Consider the following 21,234-nt stretch of genomic DNA (forward strand, 5'->3'; position numbering starts at 1 on the left):
TTTCCCTAGAGCTCAGTATGGATGGAGCCTCCAGGCAAAGCTTTTCCATCCCCACAGGATGAAGAGTTGTTTTGCACACTGTCTTACTGCTTACTGTTTTCATTTAAAGCCAAAAAGCTTGCTAGTTGCTCACCACGTTCATCCCAACCCAGGCTGGACTACCTCAAGCTTTGGCACATGCCAGGATGCAGCACAGCTGGAGAAGAGGGAGAAGCACCCATCCCCTCTGAACCCCGAGGGGCTGCCCACCCTGGGAGGGCAGGCAAGGTCAGGGTTGGGCTGTCAAGGGAGACAGTACAGCTCTCCACAGCAATTTAATGAACAAAAGATGATCAATTTAATCATGCAACATGGGCTGGGTGGCTCATCAGGCCTCACTGTAGCTGAAAGGTAACTCTTTCGGACAGCTCCTCTGCAAGGAGCACTCTCATATCCTGCTTTCTGAGGAAATGGGGTTTATTTCGAACTACTTTCAGCAAGGCCTGACCTCTTTCCTTTGAAATTGTTACCAGGGCAGAAGGCTTTTGCTAACAGAGTTAGGGAAATATATTGGACACTCTGAGAGCACAGCATTACATTCTCTGCTATTGTTGAGGTCCCTTGGTGCTTCTGAATGGCAGTGCATTGCAAAAATAAGGTGATAACCTGCTCTCTGATTCCATTTCATCTGTATTCTACCCTTGACCTTCCCTTTATGCTTCCACCAAGGGCAACAAGCTTCACAGGCAGAAAGGACATGCAAGAGAAGGCAGAATTTGCAGCTGGAATCCAGCTGTGTGCAACCATGACTGCAGGTCCGGTGTTGGTACCTGCCCATCTCAGACAGCAGCTGTGGATCTTCTTAGAAATTAAGAAAAAATACCAATGAAGAGATTAAAGAGAAAAGCATTGCCTGAAACATTCTCACGGGACTCAGCTTAATGTTTTTGCATTCTGCTCTGTAACCAGGTCAAAATTCTGCTGCTAGAGCCATCCAGTAACTTCCAGCAAAGGTGCATCTAGATGCTGCTAGCTATAGAACCACAAGAACATACATATACAGAACCTACAGCTGAAACTCTTCCCCTATGTTTTAATTATTATTAAGTTGTTTGTTAAAGAAGATCTACAGAAATCAAGGGGAGGAAACCAGTGCTCAGGGCATTGGAATAAACAAAGTGCGTGTGCAACTGGCTCCTGGGATCAGATTGCTCCCTGGCTGCATACCCAGGCAGAAAAGCAGCTCCCTCTGAGGCCATCCCTCCCTCCACCTGGAGTTACAGGGAAAAACAACAGCAAAAAGCAGCTTCTAAAGGGACTGATGGCCCAAACACTGAGCTGTTGAGGAAGGTGGAGGAGAGCAAGAGAGCTCTTGCTGGGAACTGGCACAGCTCAGAAATGCTCAGATACCTGCTTGTGCTGCTTCACAGCTGCAAGGGAATCAACTGAGGCAGTAGCTAAAATCATTTGGCTTACAGGCTGAGCAAAATCCACAACAGATCCCACCCCCTCAGAAAAAAAACAACTCATTTTCAGCCAGTTTTCCTTACTACACTTTCAGCAATCTAAAAAGCCTAAGCTGCTCTGCTTCTAAAAAGCTTAGATCCACCTCGAATCCACTCTCACATTCTGGTGTGGGGTTTAGAGTGGAGAGTAAAATTTTACTGAAACAACTTAACCAGTTCCTTGAAAAGACAAAAAAATGCTTGGTTCATCCCAAATCAGCCTACGTTACAAGCCCCGTGCAGACCAGCTCCACGGGATGTGTTTGCTGGAAACAGAGATGGGAGATTGCCTCTTCTGTATTCCACCTAGGAAAAACTAGCAATCCTCTCCTGTCTTCTCCAGAGCCATTTTTACACCCGGCCAAACACCTCACAGCTGTGCCAGATGTGCACTTTCCATTGCAGGTAGAATGAATGGAGCAGAAGAGAAAACAGCCAGTCCTGTAAGATGCTGCCTCTTGTGAGCAGGAGAGAGCTGAAGAGTGGACAAGTAACTAAGCATGAGGGGGGGAAATGTGCAGAGCCCATTTAAATTTACTTATTTTTCCTCTCCAGCTAAGCCTGTCTGCCCAGGAGGCAAGAACAACTGTTGGTGCAGAGGCAGCAGAGGTGATGCCCAATGTAGTCCTGGCTGTGTGAGCACCTTCCCTGTCTGTGCTCACTGCCACAATCAGCAGGACAAACAGCAACCTGGCACAATCCTGCTCCTTGTGAACCACCTTATTCGCAGGCACCTTCCAAAACTCAGCACAGGGGACAGCTCCTGTGAGAGCTGCTTTGCAAGGCTGGCCCTGAAGTGAAGCCAAACACCTCCCATTCCCCCCAGGAGCAGCACGCAGAGTTATGCAGGTTTATGCTGCTGGCCCCTTTCTTTACTGCACCCTGACACACACAAAAAGTATTTGCCATTTGGACTGGATTTCATGTTTAGAAATGTATAACAAATAATTTCTCTCACAGCACAAAACCTTATAGATTCTGCTTTCAAGCAGATGGGAATTTGTCACCAACTTCAGCTGCTAAAGCAGTGTCCCCTCATCTGCCACCACCTCACCTGCACTGCCACACAGCACCGAGCCCTCCACGCATCCTGGGTAATTCCAGAGCAAAGGCTTCTGGCTGGAGGTGACCCAGGAACAGCTCCAGTCTGCCTGGCTGCAGGGCTTCTCTTCAGAGCCCACCACAACTTTGCTGCAGACCACCATAAAATAACCATCCTAGACAAAGTTCAGTTAAATAACTGAATTAATTTGATTATATATCCAGTGATCACACTGATCCATAACCTGCCCAGCCATGTGAGGCTGATGGGCTTGCAGCCCAAAATGTGCTCCTACCCCCTTCCTGTGCAATCTCTTGTAAAATTCAGCCTCCAGTTGCTGTGTTAAGGCCATGCCCTCCATTCAAACTCAAGCTTATCCAACAGCAAAACATCCAGTGTGTCCTTCAGGGGAAAGGCTGCCACCTTTGCCCAGTCCTTCCAGCCCTGACCATCAGAAGCAAAGCCAACAGCACCTGCTTTGATCCCACAGTTCTATTGCCCATGACATGCACAGTTAAAATCACTACATCTGCAAACAGATAAATTACTTGGGACCCTTTTCCCAGGTGAGCCAAACTGTTAGTCCTTCCTTATCCTTCCATGTGACACCCTAGACCTTTCCAACACATTTTTATAGCACAGATCCCAGATCTGGATATAGTTGAGGTTTTTCTGCTGCACTATAGAAGGCTACTGGTATCCCCCAATATTTCCAAAGGTTCCTCTGCTTATCTAGCCAAGACCTGAGCAGCCCCTGTAGCTGCAGCATTGCTCCTGAGCTCAATTCATGCACAATTGTCCTCACAGTATTTTCAGAGTCAAATCCTCTGAAAGTGAAATCCTCGACAGTCTGTTCAGCATCCCACAAGGGTGGTTGGTCCTTAATTTACACTCACCAGGTCCCAAAACATCCTCCTCATCCCCATCCCTTCTTCAGCACTCTCCCCTTCACTCTGTCTTTGAAGACACATGCTCTTCCTGCCTTGTTCAGTCCTTCAGCCTTCATTTCATCTTTGGCCCTGCTTTCCTCGTGGCCCCATGCACACAGAGTTTAAAGCCTGGCTGGCTCTTCTTTCATGCCTTCCTGCAAGAGCCAAATCTTCACACATGCCAAAGGCTTGGCACCCTGGCTGGAAGTGGTGACTGTATCCTGTACTTCTTGGTTACAGGAATGTCCTGAGATGCTTCAGATGATGTCTCCAAGGCATCAGTGATACACAAGCACTTTGAAAACCCTTCACAACTCAGTTGTCACCACCTTCCCTGGCATCTTGTTACCTTACTGCAAGTCTGCTTCTTGCTTTAATGTTATTTATGACAGCTTGTACTTCCTTCTCACTTACTTTCCCTGTAAGTCCTCTCCAGAGTCTCTTTTGAAGCAGAAAAAAAAGGAGAACAAAAAACAGGGAGAGGGGGAAGGACAAAGAAAGGAGCTGACTTTTCTCTAAAGTTTGCTAGAAGCTATCCTGGAGCTTACAGGTGTGCATCCTGAGAAAAGCAGGGGCAGCACAGTTGTTTCAGACATTGGAACACAGAGTAGATAAGCCCCTGCAGCAAAAAAGCCTCCACACACCCTCCCCAGGAGGGGCAGCCGGGAGCGTTTCACAGCAAGACACCCCAGGGCAGCCTGAAAAGCTCCCCACTCTGATTGCTGCTGCCGGATCAGAGGGATGGTTTCTGCTCCATCCTTAGGCAGGAATCATTACAGCCTGAAGGCAGCTCTACAGCAGGCAGCCCACATCAGTTCTGAAAGGCAGTGTTCCCATTTCATGCCGGACTTGGTTTTGCTTGGTGCATCTTTCCCAGCCCAGCCCTTGCTGTTACCTGCTGCCAGCTGCAGCCCCAGCGCTGCCCTTCCCTTCTGCAGGGATCACACTGGGAATGGGCCCAGTCACTTCCAACAGAGCTTGTCCCTGTGATCTCCAGTTATATCTGATTTAATGCTACCAATGGGCATTGACTCTTCCCAGCAGGACCTTATTTGACCCATTTTTCTTTCCCTGTGCTCACCAGCAGCCCAACACACCTCTCCTCAGCAGCCTCTGGACAGAAGCTGTTTTGTTATTAACGCTTCTGATGGACTCTCCCTCCCTGAACAGGAGCGATTTACTGCTGATCCATGTCTGGCATCCAGCAATTTCACATAACAGTGGAGAGAGATTCCTTTCTGCTGTGGGACTCTGGCATGGCATGAACCCTTAGGGAGACAGATGTGCTTGCTCTCCCGCCTTTGCAGCCTGTGCTGCCCTTCCCTAAATCATCTCCTGCATCTGTTGCTACTTGGATTGCAGACAAGACAGAACCTGAGCCGCTGAGATACCAGCTCTCAGGGTGAGTTACTGACCTGCACGGTTCACATGGTGCTTCTTGTAACAGTGATAACAACTAATATGGCTGAAACAAAATGCATTTTATTGTAATCCAGAAAATTATCCCTATTTCACAGCAGACCAGGCCCTTCCAAGATGACGAATGACAATGCTTAGACTGGGCCCACACTCTGACATTACAAGGCCCGTGTTTCTGCTGGTATATTTGGGATAGAAATAGATTTTTTGTTGTTGTTCGTCATTGATGCTGCTTATGTTTTTAGCCATACCATGGCTAAAACTGCAACTGGCATTACGATAGGAAAGTTTAATGATCCCAATTATCTTCTTGAATGTATCTTTGGCTATTTCCATCCACAGAAATAAACCTTCCACTGGCTGCCAGACACCCTCAGCTGTTTCGCAATCACAACACATGAAGGCAGAACAGATTGACCAAGCAATGACCCTGAACAATTGCCTGGACAAAGGAGTTACATGGCTGGCAAAGGTCATGGAAAGGAAAAGGTCCACAGGAAAGGAGCAGAATAACCCTCCTGCCACCAACCAGCTTGTGCTTGGTGAGAACAGCAGCACATCAATTAGCCAAACCATCAGGCAGGCAGTTTTCTCCTCTTGCTTTGCCACATTGCCAGCAGGGACTTCCCAGAGGAAAGCTGTGGTACCAACCTTGAAGAAACCACACACTACTCACCACAAATACTGCAGGTGTTAATGGGAAACATGGAGCTTGAAACAGACCCTTTCCCAAACACTGCTGCTGCATACTCACCAGTGGTCACCTCCATCTTCACGATGGATCTTTGATAGTCCATATTTAGAGTACATTGCTCTTCTACTAATCTAACCTGTATTATTCTCTCTCACTTCCCCCCATGCAGATACAAACCAAGCTGCTCTCATCTGACAGGACAGTCACTCTCCTCCACCAAGTTATTTTGGAATCAATTTGACAGTGGCAGCCACAGCTCCTTCAACTAATTTACCCTCAGTTGCTACTCAACCATCTGAGCCATCCAGCCAAAATCCCCTGTTACAGAGAAAAAGGCCAAATGAAGAGAAAATCCACAAGCAGAAAGGTGAATGAAGAACTGAGAAGGTGATTAAAAATGGCTCCTTTATATTTCACATTTTTGAGAATGTGGATATGCACAGGGAGGGAAGGTAGGCAATGGGACTCCAAGCCACAAGAAGACAGCAGGTATGGTGATGAGGAACTGTTGCTTATACTACACCCACCATCAGGAATAAAGAGCACTGGGTTTATAATGAGACTTTAAAACGTAAAATAAAATGCTGCATTTGGCAAACGACATTCTCATAAAACCTAACAGGCCTCACCTGATTTAATAAAATTATCATGTCAATGACAGCAAGTTTCTCCATGAAACCATCTCTCTGTTTTGGAGCTATTTTACCTCTCCTGGTCCTGGCTCTGCACACAAGGCTTCTGGTAATGGCAGCCCAACACATGCCTGCAGCTCATTTCACCAATGTTGCACAACACGAGCTCGCCAGCAAACTGGCAGAAACCTCAGCAGGATAAATGGCTGGTGTTGAGCACAAATAAGAGACCATTTAATTACTCTATTAGAATTTTATAATTTAAACCACCCAGAATGCTTTCTCGTTGTTGTCTCTGGACTTAGCTATGTCAGAAAAGCAGCTAATTGTGTTGAGCAAAACCCTCCACAAAAGTCAGCAGCTCATGGTCTTCAACCTGGGAAACTCTTCACTAATGCTCCTTCTGCTAAGGAACACCAGGGAGTAAAGCAGAACTCTTGATGCCTCCCTCCAGCATCCTTCTGCAATCTGTTACCTGCCAAGATTTCCTAGCTTTGTTGGTGACCTGGTATTTTGTTTCCTGTACCCTACGTTTTATCTTTTATGTTGATACCTGGAGCAAAAGACCCTCAAGCATAGAACTTGCCCAGTTTCCCTTCCCACATGCTAACCACGACTGGAGATGTGCAACACTGTTCCCAGCATAGCTGTAAACACAGGTGGTAGGCAGTCCAGCTGCAGAAATGAGCACAGGGAACACCCCAGCACCCACCAGAACAAGGAGGTACATTTAACCAAAACCCAGCGGGGCGTTGGGCAAAGTCTGTCAGTGTTTCTCTGCAGGTCACTGCCACTCTGCTCCCTGCCTCCCCAGCACCTGTGCTCACTGCAAACCTCACTCCCCTGGCAGCAGGCTCGGAGGAGGACAGCAAAATTATGCATCTGCACTTGGTTCTCCTTTGTTCTGGGAAATGCCTGTAATTTCAGCTGCCCCCTCCTCTGCACGCTCTAAGGAAGGCTTCAGGCTCCAGCAGGACCACATGAGCACCCGGCTCAGCTCCACCAGCCAAGCACAGGCTGTTACACCATCACACTTTGTGTTAAATGGGGGATGCAACAATTTTCCCTCTTTCCTTGCAATGATGTTTCTGCAAGGGCTTTACACTGAAAGACAAAGAATCTTGGGTCCTCACCTCCCTGTCTTCTTAGTGCCCTCTATTGCAGAGAGAAAAGAATGGGACCAAAGGCTACCACACTTGAAAACCCCATCCACAGATCACTCCTGCTAGGAAACATCAGGACTGCCCTGCATTATACAGCAAAGCCTCTACAATGGAGGCCAGCATGGTTTTTATATGACTTTAAGCTATTATAGCTGCCTTTTAAATACATGAGAGGTTGTATTTGAAGTTGTCTTGCATCCAATTCCCTATTGAACTTGCACTCTAATTCGCCACCAAACATGAGTAGAATCAGATGTTCCAGAAAAGCCACAGTATGTTGAAGATGAAAACTCAACACTGAAATAGAAAGAACAGCTTACATAAGTTGCATTCCCTGTAGTTTGGGATATTGAGATTGAGCCTTTGAAATGCATGAAATCTAGTTTGTTGATCATTTCCTAATTTACATTCAGCTCAGTGGGAACAAATACGTGCCTACTTTGATATCCTTTTGATGAAAAATGTTGGCACCTCTTTTCTCTTAAGAAGTATACCTATTCTCTTTTTATTTTGGTATATTTTAGGTGCTAACTAGAAGATTAACCCACCTGTATTTTATATTCATACAGTACTTTCCATGGCCTGATCCATCTGACTTCCAAAGTTTCTTCTGAATTAAAATGACACTGTCTATCACATCCCAAGCTGTGGCATAAAGCATTTGTCAAGCAACATGGAAACTCTGGTAGCCTCAAGAATGAAGTGCAGGGCATGGAGAAAAGGACTGGTGAAGAACACATCTATTTTAAAAATAATTCTCTTTTCTGGAATTCTGAACATAACATGGATTGGAAAAAGGTAGAAGCAGCCTTGAAGAAACCACAACTTTCAGAAATAAGATTAGAGAAAACTCAGTAAAATATTAATATAGAACTTTCAAAATATTCACTTAGTGGATGATGTATGTCACAAGACTCATCCCTGTGATAAAAATGAATGATAAAACTAAAACTGAAAGAGTAGTGTGCAACATTAGACTAGCACAGCTCGGTGAAAACCAGTCCTGGTTCTCTGACAAGACATTCCTGGTTGAAATGAAGACCCTGGAGCTCTGGCACCAGCCTCCAGCATGACCATGTGTAACCCCTACTATGGAATCTCTCCTATAGGCATTGACAGCTCCCCAGGAAAGCCACAGGATTTCAGTGACAAAACATGATTGAGGGTTGAAGCGCTGCAGAGCATTGAGGTTTTCATGTGGAATTCAAATTAGATTCAAAAACCTACATGCAAAGTTAAATTCTAGAGGCTGCATTGTATTTCCAGTTAAAAGGAAGAGAAAGAGAGGCATTAGCATAGTGCAGGGTCATGCACCAGTTATGTCTTATTAAGTATTCCAGCTTTCCTTAAGATAAGCAACACATATGGGTTCTTTTGCAGTTAGCAGTTCCTTGCTTAAAGGGAGAGAGAGAGAGGTCTGGATAACACCCCTTCTGTCTCCCAGGGCCTCTGGGGCTGATTGACAGGAACATGTACTGCAGGGAACAAATGCTGCTCTAAGAAAAAACAAGATTACTTTCTCCAAAGGCAGCCAGTGGGGTCAGTTCTTTGACACATCTTCTGGTTCCCATCTTTGGCTGAGGGACAGACAAAGAGGAGTGACGTTTTCCCTTCCTAATAAAACACAGGACATGCTGAGGAACTGTTTTTTAAGTACTGTGGCTTGCACTGAATTCAGAGTTGAGGCAGCAAGAGGTTGCTTGAAATAAACATGGCATTTTGAGACCTGAATCCCATCTCTGAGAACAAGACCACATGGAAGGTCAACTCACAATGGGCCCTCCAACCCAACTCTGTTATATTTTACCTTGTTTTTTGGGGGAGATAAGCAACAAACATTTAATTTTATGTATCACCTTTGGCTAACACCCCACCTCTATGATGGACGTTTGTATTGGCTTCTCCTTGGGTAGACTCACCAGGCATATTGAGGCTGGGCCATCCCCATGCAGATGCAATGTGCCCCACAAGATCACTGGGTTTTTCAGTGCAAAGTGGTTTCCCTGAACCCAGCAACTTCTTTTCCAGTTGCTCCCCCATTTCCATCAGTAGTCTCCTCTCTGCCAATACAAAGGGAACAACTCCGGGTTTTCTATTTTGTGCCTCTCCACTTAAAACAGTTTCAAGCTATTTCTCCTAAATGTTGTCACATTTAATGATGCTCAAGAACTTTCCCTATTTTTGTAGCTCTTGAAAAACCTTCCCCACTGCTTCAGCATCTCCTTCTGCACAGCTGTGCCTGGAACAGTCCATCTTCCTGACCCTCCCCTCTGCTCTGATCTATTCCTACAATAAAGCTCAGAGGAGGAAGCAGCCAGGCACTTGCAGAAGCAGCAGACACCAGGACAAATTTCCCAGTCAATAACCTCAGGGCCAAAGTGTTACTCTTCCCCAGGAATTCACTGCTCACCTTCTTTCCAAAACGCAAGGTGGTGGCAGAGAAACAAAACTGCATTAAAGAAACATCCATTTGAAATGAGACTCCTGATCCAATGAAAATAATAAAAAAAACATCTGACTAAGCAGCAGGAAAGTCATGCCAACAATTAGATTTTCAGTGAAATAAGAGAATTAGCAGTCCCTAAATAGAGGGGTTAAGGTACATTGAAAATGTCAAGTAATTGATATTTTATAAGGTAACCATGGTTATTTTTTTTTTATGCATTCCTTTGCAGCATGAATGCAGATGATGAAAAGTATTCATGAGCCAATTGAAATGAAAATAAAACTGAAGAGATATCTTGATGGTAATTTAAACCTTGAACTGCAGAAATTAATCAGTCCACACAGACCACAAAGAGCATTCAGCTGATATTGCACCACAAAACCTCCTCGCCAAATAGACAAATAGAAGCCATTTCACAGAGGATGAACATCTTGAAAATCACCCCGACTTTTGCCCTAATGTACCTGCAGGGATCAATACTGCTGGAGCAGGAGAGAGCTGGTTTGATGCGTGAAGTTGCCCACGTGGCCTTTGGATAAAGCACAACTTGTTTGAATTTAATTTGTACAAGCTGCTGGAGATGCAGAGGACTGCTGGTCCCAGCAAGGGACCACTGAAGGGCTGGATGAGTTACTTTTCTCTGCTGCTGCTTCTTGTGATAATTTTGCATGCTTTTCCATTAGCCTAACGAGTTGTCCTGGTGGCACTTGCCTTGCCCTTACAGGAAGGGCAGGAGAGCAGCAAATCTTGAATTAAATCCACCTCTAGAACCCATGGCAAAGAGGCTCCCACCAGCCAAAACATTTGGCATGGCAGCAGAGAGCAGAAATGAGGCTGGGCCTCCACTGCAGAACCTGTCTGGATGCTGACACCATTTTCTCTCCCTAAATATTACACCATAAAAAGCCACTGCTTCTTTTGGTGGAACAAGTGACATTTGGTTAGGCTGTGGAGAGGCATCCGTGCCCTCAGACCTGGAGGGAAGGTTGGCAGGAGATGGTCTGGGAAGAATTCAGTGCAGAAAACGTCTTCAGACTAATAAACATCTCTGGTTAGCGTTAGAAGAAAACAACTGACTTTTTCTCTGCAAGTCCTTACTATTGTGGCCTGACATGATCATTTCTCTGCTAAACATCTACTCCTGGGATGCACACTCTAGCCTGGCTTCTGTAAAGGGACTGTAAAACCAGAAGATGTCCATAGTAGGGCCAGAACTCCAAGTTCCTAGTGCACGAAAACATACATCCCCAACTGGCATCTAACAGGGTTAAAACACCCTCTGATTAAATGAAAGCATCTTTAATTAGTTTAATTGACCATGCTTCAGCCAAGACCATCTGCTCAGCAGCATTTGCTTGCTCTTTGCAGGAGCGATTGATCAGCCATAGCTCAAGAATACAGCATTAGGCTACATCAGATTTATTTTGTTTAATAGAAGAGCTAATTTGCTTTAAATTTAATTACAGGGGCCAACATTGCTCTGAAAGTCCATAACAGCACAGAACATAAGCTGCTCCTGCAGCTAATGGATGTACACACAGGTCCATACGTGCCTGCACGAGTCAGACATGTGGTGCTGACAGCCCTGGGGAGCAGGTCCCAGCCTGGCAGAGAGGGATGGCTGTGTTTTCCTCCCCAAAAAGCAGCAGCCCCTGGCACCCTACCAGGCTGTCAGGGCCACCCCACTCACCACCATGTCCCCCTTTCCCTGCAGCTCTCCCTTGGATGCTGGAGGACACGGGATGTTGGGTGCTGGAGCAGAGGGCACCAGCAGACAGCGTTCCCATCTGAGTCACCTCTCCTGCTCTGAATTATAAAGATACTAAACAATGCATCACCTGTCACTGCAAGGGGCTTCTCTGCACCTCCTGGGTGACTTCCACCAGTAAACTCCTCCCACTGGGTGCCTGGCAGCTAAGCCAGACATCACACTCACCCCATCCCTTTTGGCCTCTCCTCCCTCTTCTGCCAACGTCATTCTTCAAAATAAGGACCCTGAGCTGATACAGGACAACCCCTCCTCCCCTACAGAGGACCACGTGTATCTACATTGTGTGATTATTATGAAGGGGAAAATTTCATTCACTTCCCCACGCTTTTACCTTTTCCTGCTTCCCAGCAGGAGCTAAATCACTGCTGTCTCTGGGAGCTGCTCAAGCCCTGACAGCCACGCTGCGGCTGCTCCAGGAGTAATTACAACCCTGCAGAAGGCTCCAGGCTGCCATTTCTGTTTCCATGGAAATAAATACTGAATTACTGGAAACAGAGTATGATGCTTTATGGATTTTGAGGCTTTTGATCATCTCAAACCCACCTTGACCCATTTTTATGGACAGTGGCTTTGTTTTAAAGGGAGGGGATAACCTTCAGTGTGGAAAAAGGCAGAGCAACCTAAAGGTGTTTGGAAGGAGTGAAAGCGGGGGGGGGAAAAAAAGCCAAGGGGTCTGGCTGATGCTGTGGGGGCTCTCAAGGGGGACAGTGGTGCTGGCTGAAGCTGCCAGTCATCTGCAGCATCCAGGTGTCCAGCCCTGGAGAGAAGAGCCCACAGAGGCTCATTGGTCCTTGCTTGCAGCCCCAGCTCCCCACCAGCACTCCATGAAGATCTGCCTGCAGGGGCTCTGGGGATGAGCAAAGCTCCTGCTCTTCTGGGGGGGTCACTATAGCCAGCCTTAGTGCTTAAACACCCAGAACTGCAGATGGCTATTTCATAGCTGCTGAGCTTCAAGACTAAGCTAGAACATAAAGCAATTCCCTTTTATTCTAGCTTAGTCTTGAAGCTCAGCAGTAGGGAGTGATCTGACACTAAACCCCTGGATCTCTCAACTGGGGGAACACAGATGTGCACAGACAGGTAACTCCACGCTGCGTGCAACGACCCTGGGCTCAATTCTCATTGCAAGGCACGGCTGGGAATTTGTCATCACAACCAACTAAAAGAAATCATTAGTTTGGGAAGGATACACACAAACCAAACATTAATCCTGAGATCACCTTAACCTTCATCTGTCAGACTCAGCAGTTACAGTGCTCCATGGGAGTTTCTGTCCTTACTTGGTTCTGCTGCATCATCCAAGTTCCTCTTGCAATGGGCTCAATGCAACACAGAGAGTCAAGTAACAAAGTTCAGGACAAACACCTGAACTGCAGAGATGAGAGGTGGGCAGAAGGCAAGACACCACCTCAGCACATCATCTCTAATACTGACTTGAGCTAAAAATCAAACATTTGATGCAGGACAGAGATCCTAAATATCTCTTCTGCTAGGACTTCTGAAACTTTTTTTTCTTTTTCTTCAGGGGATCTTTCTGCTTTGTGAGCAATGTCAGCCTTTGGGCACAGTGTCCTATGGCAGCTGCAAAAGTAAATGTCAAAACAGTGAATTCTAGTTTTAAGCCAGCTCTGGTAGGCAAGATTTGAGTTGAAATGTTTCCTAGCTAAAATCACAGGCCCCCAAAACTTACAAAACAATTGCAGCTGCCCTGGTTAGAGGCTTTCATCCTTTTATGTGAAATAGTCACCAGAGACATGGGACTTGGTCTTTGTGGCTCACCCACACATGTTCACTTCTCTGATGTTCTACCTTTTATCTGGATGGACAGGAATAGATGCTGAAAAACCACAACCATGTGTTACTATGCATTAGTCAGCCAGTTTGACATACATATATTTAGTGATTTGTTTTCAAATCTAACATTGATGAAACTGGATGCTTAGCATAGCTTAACAAGAAAGCCACCATGTATGGGACACTTCAGGCCCAGGAAAAAAGAGAAAGTCTGATGGTGAAGCCTGTGAATTCAGAGAGTGCTGCAAGGACAGCCCAGAGACCAGTGCTTCCTCTCAAGGGGTAGGATGGAAATGTGCAACTCATCCCAGGTTTGGTCTGCACAGCAGCTACTGCTGGGGATTCACTGAACAGCACTGTGCCAGCTTCTTCTTTTCTCACTGTAGCTAAAAATGGCTTTCAAACACAGCTTGAGCTTGAAAAGTAAATCACTGCCCTGCAGCTGGGGAAGAGCACGAGAGGGAGAACACCACAGCCTAATTTTCAGAGATGCTGCTGCAATTCAGCTGTCATGAAGGGTAGAGGGAAATACAGGGCTCGTGCCCAAGGAAACGCCGACTGCAGCAAAGGTCAAAGTTTGGAGCTGCCCAGCACTTACAGAAAATAGCTCCTGCATGACTCTTCCACAGCTGTGGGTTAATTATAAAGCAGCAGAGCTAAACCCAAGCCTTGCCAATGGCTTCTGGCCCAGAAACCCCAGATACAAACCCCCTTCTCCCCCTCTCGCACAGCAGAGGATCCTGCTGCTGGAGCCGGAGATCCTCAGTTCCCACGCTGACTCCAGTGGAGTGGAAACACCAAACCACACAGTGTGAGTGATGCAAAAAATGTGAGCCTCTCTGTGTTATTTAAAACATTCTAGTCAGACGTTGTACTTAACAAAACTGTTATCTCCACAACCATTCTGCTGCAGCTCCACTTCCCATCTTTGTTTCATAAAAGCCTTTCCAGCCGCTTCAATCCCTTTTGCCATCTCAGATCCTGCTGTATCACCACTATCAAATTAGGAATACACTTATCTCATAGCACCTGGGGATACTGTATTAAAAAAAAAATCCCTTTAGAAATCATCCTCCTGCACAAACAGAATATTATTTCAGCAGTGAATGAAAACACAGCCCCAGTGATGTAATCATTATGCAATTACTGAGTATGATGTAACAAAAGACCACGGAGAGAAAAGCACCTTCTTCCAGACCACAGGAAAAGTTCAAGGAAGTGTTTGGGGTCTCAGCTCACATTTCTGCTCATGCTTTAGGAAGACAATAACTAGGCTAACTCTTCTCACACTTGGCCTCCTTGCACACCTCTGGGGCAGCTTCACCCTGCACACCAAAGCAAGGGAGAGGATGTCAAACCAGCCAGCCCCTCCACTCCCAGCCCATGGGAGCAGCAGGAGAAGTCATCAGCTTTGCTTTTCTAAGCCCCAGTGACTGCCTGATAAACTGCATTAGCAGCACTGTGCTGCTGCTCCAGGAAGAGCTGTGCCATTCAGACAGCCTGCCAGGGAAAAGGCTCCGTTTTCCAATCCCTCCCAACTACAGCAGACAAACGTAAATTAAAAAATCCTATACGACCCCAAACCACCACTGGGAAGCTGGTAACTGCCCCCAGCTTTGCTTGGGAGGTTTGCTTGGTCTCCACATGCAGCCTGGGGCTGGCTCCCAGCCAGGGTCCGTGGGGGGCTCCAGCAGGAGCTGCCTGTACCCTGCCCAAGGGAGGAAAGCAAATGTATTAATCACCCACACGTGTGGAAGTTGAGCCCACATGGTGTTTCTGGGAATATTACACTTTCCAGCACATCCAGGAACAGACAGTGTTTTCCTTCTACTTAAAGCTTATTCACAAACAGAGTATATAAAATATTTTGTTCTTAAGAAACAGGCAACAGAAGCTTCAAATTATTAAGAAAAAGATTCAAGTTGTGTTTCCAATTAACTCTGACGAGACAAGAGTCAGACCAACACTGTCTTCTCATGAAGGTCAATGAGCACTGCTGGGGCTGGAATGCAATCCAAGCTGAACCAAGACAACACAAAAAATGGGAAAAAAGGCCCATTTTTAGGGATTCTGGGGCCAGTGCTACAAAGTTCAACATGTGGGCTCTGTGCCTCAAGCGTGGCTGCAGGCTGAAAGGTGTCTGCACACCCAGGCAGGAGGAGAGCTCACTGCTGGCTGCAGGACAGGCTGGCAGAGCAGAGGTGTCTACAAAAGATGACATGTCAAACAGAGAGAAGCAGATGAGGGAAATGAAAATTTATGAAAATGCAAAGTGGGGGGGGGAAGAGCAAGCAGCTGGAATGAAATCCTACAGAAGCATGTCCCAGCCCTGCCTGGCCATGCACAGCCAGGACATGTTCTTCCCCTCCAGCTGCCCGAGTCCCTTCCCACCCAGCACCCATCCAGGCTGCTGCAATGCCATGCACACGGTTCTTCCCTCTCCAGATGTCTCTGGTTTTAGTGCTGTAATGTTGGCAGGTATCTCTGGTTCTCTAAGTGATGTCTTCACACACTGGAGCTGCTGCTGGTGGAGAGCAGCTTGGCACAGTCTGTGGGGGGGTTACAGCACAGGAGAGTTTCCAAGCCACAAAGAGTAGTGCCCAGGGCTTGACAGGGTAGTGCTCCAGGGCTCCAGCCTGAAGCAATTAGGAACCCAAGCTCCTGTTGTGGCTTTGAAATCTTCCCTGTATGAACACCTAGAAATTTTGGAGTCACAGTAGGAAATAATTTACTAGTGGAGTTTAGGAGGGAAAATCTCCTACTTCAGGGCTAATAATGCCCATGCTTCATCATGAGAGATCAGGAGGGAGCTTTCATGGGGTGAAAGGGGCAGGATACTGAATCACTGCTCATTGCATATCATTTCCACCCTCCCCTGCAGCTCTGCTGCAGAGATCACACTAGCCAAGTGGTGTGTACCTTCAACCCATGCTGGGAACTCCCCATACACACAAAACCATTTTTTTGGTTGACAAGTTTTACTTATAACCTAATTACAAGAGCCTGGCTGCAAGTGATGGCTGGAACCCAGTGGGAAGGAGCAGTGGTAACAGCAACCTTGGTTCTTCAGAACAAGACTGAAGTGCAGAGTAGCTGCTGGTACCTGGGGAGCTCCAGAGATCCCTCGGGTATATCCCACATGACATGACCACAGGCAGCACCCAAATGAGGGTGCCTACAGCACAGACTGCAGTTGTGCTGGGTGCTCCCTTCCCCATAGCACCTAATGGGAAATGCAACCTGCTCCCAGCTCCAGTCCCCATGGGGCAGGGTCCCACCCCACCCTGTCAGCAGCACAGCACTGTACCCACTCACACTGCACCCCAGAAACACACCAAACATCTGCTGACATTGCAGGTTCTGAACCATGCTGTGTTAAAGGGCTTTCCCCTCTGCATAGCTAATCCTCACTAGCCAGGTATTAAAACCAGAGTAACTCCCATGCTAATACTCACTTTCAACAGAAATTATGTCTTTCTCTAAAAGCTTAAATTATAGGTTTGCTGCCACTGAGTATTAGAAAAGACCCAGAATTAAATCCTTCACTTCCAGAGTAAAGCCAGAAGCTAGTGCAGGAAACAGGTTGGTCAGGGCAACTTGCAGGGAGCAGCCACAGGGCTGATGGTGTCAGCCAGAAGGGCTCTCATAGGCAGAGATCACCCACAAAGCAGGGCAACCACGTTAAAATACTGGTTTCTGCATCCCTAGGAACCACAAACCAAGAGGGTAGGATCGTACACAGGCTCACACAAAACCACCCCAGAATCACAGAATTTTTTTTAGTTGGAAGGGACCTTAAAGACCATCAAGTTCCAACTCCCCTGCAATGGGCAGGGACACCTTCCACTAGGTGTCCCTGCCAGTTCCTTAGCTGAGCACAGGTCGAGGTAGGATGAGAGACACAGGGCTTGAGTGGGTTCAAGTTAAAAAAACAACTGCAGAACTGACTCAGCTCTCAACACATCACTGAAAATACTACTGTTTTGATTTTAAAGAAGTCTTCCATCAGGGGATGGAGGCACAAAATCTGGTTTGTAAACATAATTTATGAGGACTGATGCAGTCCTTGCTATTGCCTTTTTGTCACGAAGATGCCTTACTCAGGGACATCATCCTCTGCCCATTCTGCCATAAAGGTCTGAGATGAAGAAGAACAAATGCATGATAACTAAGCTCTTTACAGAAGGGAAAACAGATCAAATATAATTTTCTGTGTCTTCAAAAGAATTGGAAATGTCTAGACAGAAGACAGACAGAATAGGTCTCGGATGTAGTAATTTCAGCAAGAAGTTGAACCCCTGAATTACAGGGAAGAGATTGAGGTCTGCTTTTCCTCCAAAAACTTTCCATAGCATTACCTTACCCTGCCCCTGACTCTGACATCCTTTATCCTGCCTGTGATATTTATATCTGAGAGCAGAGGACTGTAATCTGGGTCATGAAGAGCCAGGACAGCCACTGACATCCCTCCCTGAGAGCTGCTGGAAAGGCAAGCAGCTCTGCAGAGTCCCAGCTCCACACCTCTGGGGAACTGGGGTAAAAAAAATGAGGAATGGGAGAGGTTTTATCTATGGGAACTCCTAGTGCAAGCAGAGCCACCATTGTGGGGGTCCATGGGAGTATGGGATGCTCTCTCCTTCCACCACAGTCATCTGGGGGTCACAGAGGCTTCCTCTAACTAAGGAGAATGGGCACAATCTCAATAAGGGTTTGCATCAGACAACTACCCTGCAGGCATCTGAGCTTCAAGTGCTAACAAAGTTATTGCAGCTTGCAAGGATGTCTTTCTGTCATTTAGATGGGTGATGTGACAGCAGAAAGGCAAGCAAGTCACAGCAGAACAGCCCACTTAGGCACAGAGACCTGCTGATCCAGACTCCGCTGGAGGAGCAAAAGTTTCCCAAGGCAGCAATCCTGTGGGATTTCAGGAAAGCCAATTTTATGTAAAGACCTCCTGAAAGATCTGCTGAAAACCCTAAGAAACCAAGCAGGAGAAAACAAGCACAAACAAGAGGAGGAGGCCCAACTGGACAGTCAGCACAATGCAGAAGTCCAGCCACAAACCATAAACCCTGTTGCTGGTGGAAATCCTCTCAAAAGCAGCCTGGTCAGACCCAAAGCTTCCAGTTTCCAGCAGCAGTATTTCCCATTGGCAACCCCTTCCCCAAGAAACCCTCATCCATTCCCACCCAGCGTGGGAAGAGGACCTTTGGCCTTACCTGGCATGCATTGTACAGGAGCTGATGCTCAAATTTCTTGATCCCCAAAATGTTCTGGAACATCTCGTAGAGCTGCTCCTTGCTGAGGATGAGCTCCGAGGCAGCACTTGCTGTCATCCTGGCCTGCTGCTTGCGGGGATCCTCTTCCCCCCGGTAAATAGCATCAAACTTTGCCATCCAAGAGCTCAGGACTGTCTCCTTGCTGAGCCCGTCGATCTCTGGCAGGCTACGCACTCTCTTCTCAATGTGCTTCTTGAAGACCTCCCTGGAGTCATTTGCTGAGCACCCTCCACTCTGCACCATCCTCGCAACGCGGTCACTTTTCAGGAACACCTGCAAAAAAGGGGCGACTTCAAATGGTGTCAGTTAAAAAAAAAATTAACACCCCCCCCAAGTACCATAAAATGTGGTTTCAGCACTTGGAAACATGCTCACTGAGTGCCAGTTCTCTTCCCAGCTCCTCACTCAGCAGCCACATGTTGCCAGATGGACAGAAGTTTCAGCTGTACCTTGGGAAGAGTAATGAAATCAGGCGAAGCTTCTGCTTTTTGTCCACTCAAATGGAACATTCTGATGCAATTAGGACTTCACACGAGGTTGCGGTCACACCTCACCAGATCCATAAATGCCCTCTGGGAAAGGCAAGATTCTATTTTGCTCTATCAAATGTTTTAATAAGGAAGTTATTGCACAACTCCATCCACCTGGCCAAATTCTGCCCTGCCAGAGGGAGCCCAGTCATCCCGCTCTACTGAGCGGCACTGCATCAGGTTTATCCTGGTAGCCAAGCCCCTGGGAAACCTCTGACCAGCACAAGCACCAGGCTTACATTAAGCTGCTACACCAGAGGAGATCTGTGCAGACTGCCCTGCTGCCACAAGATGACAGGAATGGCAGTGTATTCATTAATTTAATGTTACCTTCAGTTAATGTGTGTCTCCACCTCTCCCATAACCCGATCTTTCCAACCTGAGTAGCCAGCACTGGAAGTTAAAACATCCCAAGAAAGGACAAGAATGAGTGGCCTGCTTTTTGCAGACTGGGGGTGAACACCAAGGCAAGGCACATCATTCAAAGGCACACAGCCCATGGCATGGCCACAGGTGGAGAAGGCCAAATCCTTTCCTGCTCCAGCTTTGCTAAAGTAGCACAGGATGGTTCAGCTTGGCTTGACTGACAGCAGGAGGGAGAAGGCATTTGGTGAAGATGTTCCTACCACTGCAAGAGGAGCAGAAGGGTCACAACACAACAGATCCCCAGGAGGTGCCATGGTAGCAACACAGAGCTGAAGGGTGAGAGAGGAACATGGGGATACTTTGTTGGCTCTCCTCTCCCAAGCCCTGAACACAGGAGAAAATCAATGCCCAGCAAGAACTGCTGTTTTATTAATGATGCTGGGAATGGATGAATGCAGCAGGCTGGGAAGAAGCTGTGCTAGCAGAGGGGTGTATCTGTCAGCTCTCAATAATTAAAGAGCTTGAAGATGACTTAAGGACACGGTAGATTTTTTAAATACCACTCAACAACACAGCACTCCATGTTCCCAGATGCTTGATGGCACAGGCATCTGTTGGCAGTGGTACTGGGTTTTTCTCCAGGACCAGCCCAGAAATACCACTGAGGAAGAGCTGGGCTGTTTCCTTCCAACATCACTGTGCTGGGGAGTGCTCCCTGCAGATGAGGCAGACAGGACACCACCAGCTGCCTCTTCAGTCCACACTGAAATGATAACAGCACACACTTTGTTTCTTTGCAGAGCTTAAATACGAGTGATAACACCCTGGCTGTGGGCAGGTGATTTTAAGTAATAGGTGAGAGCTATCAAAATCCCAGCTCTCGACAGAGCTGAGGCAGTCCCCAGCACACTGGCTGCTGGGAACACTGGGAGGACACAGTGCATGTCTCTGCTGTGGTTTCCTCAGTTCTCACATCCCCTCTCAAACCATTCATTCCAGGTGTCTTTGGCCTGACCCTGTGTGACAGCACCAGTGACTTCCCACACCTGCCAGCAGCTGCTGTTACCCGTGGTCCTCAGGCCTGTCAGAGGGTTGATGGCACCTAGAGCAGAGGGACCTGACTTCTCATCTTCCCTCAGCACTGATTTTCCTCCCCCAGTGCAGAGGAGAGGGGGGCTGTAGCTGGCAGGGACCAGGCAGGCACTGGGCAGCACCAGCCAGACACAAAGCAGCAGGAAAAGACCATGAAACAGGAAGATGGAAAAGACAGCAGAGGTTCTGTCCTGCAGAGCCAGCTGCTCTCTTGAGAAAATACCAAGCAAACAGCCCAGCTGTAAGACTGCCTGGCAGGACTGCCAGGAGGCAAGAATTCCTGGGGCAAAATCCTAGTGTAGATGCACAGCCTGGCACAGGCAGAGAGGAGCTGTCCTCTGGGAGCTGGGTCAGGCATCTCCTGCCACATCCACAGATGAATCCCCAGGTCACACGTGGTCCTGGCTCTGTCTGCCCGAGGGGAAATGGGTCTAACAAAAAGCACTTCCATAGCACCTGCCATAGGGGCTGCTGCATGAAGCCTTGGCTGACAGGAGAGGCTTTACTCATTAGAAGTAAAAGGAAAAGAGACAGGCTCTCTTGGAGTGTCTTTTGGAGTGTGCTGAGCCCCTCCTGCACACACGGATCTGCAG

At 47.3% G+C, this 21,234-nt stretch overlaps 1 protein-coding gene across 1 annotated transcript in view; it reads right to left on the reverse strand.

The window, feature by feature from the left end:
* Positions 1-21,234, reverse strand: part of CADPS (Ca++-dependent secretion activator) — a 177,826-nt gene that overhangs the window by 153,442 nt on the left and 3,150 nt on the right. Inside the window, exon 3 of the mRNA XM_009997038.1 lies at positions 18,594-18,926. Within this exon, the coding sequence (XP_009995340.1) occupies positions 18,594-18,926 (333 nt within the window). The remainder of the gene's footprint in view (positions 1-18,593; positions 18,927-21,234) is intronic.

Source organism: Chaetura pelagica, unplaced genomic scaffold (genome assembly GCF_000747805.2).
Source record: "Chaetura pelagica isolate M959 unplaced genomic scaffold, ChaPel_1.0 scaffold364, whole genome shotgun sequence".
NCBI classification, from domain to species: Eukaryota; Metazoa; Chordata; class Aves; order Apodiformes; family Apodidae; genus Chaetura; species Chaetura pelagica.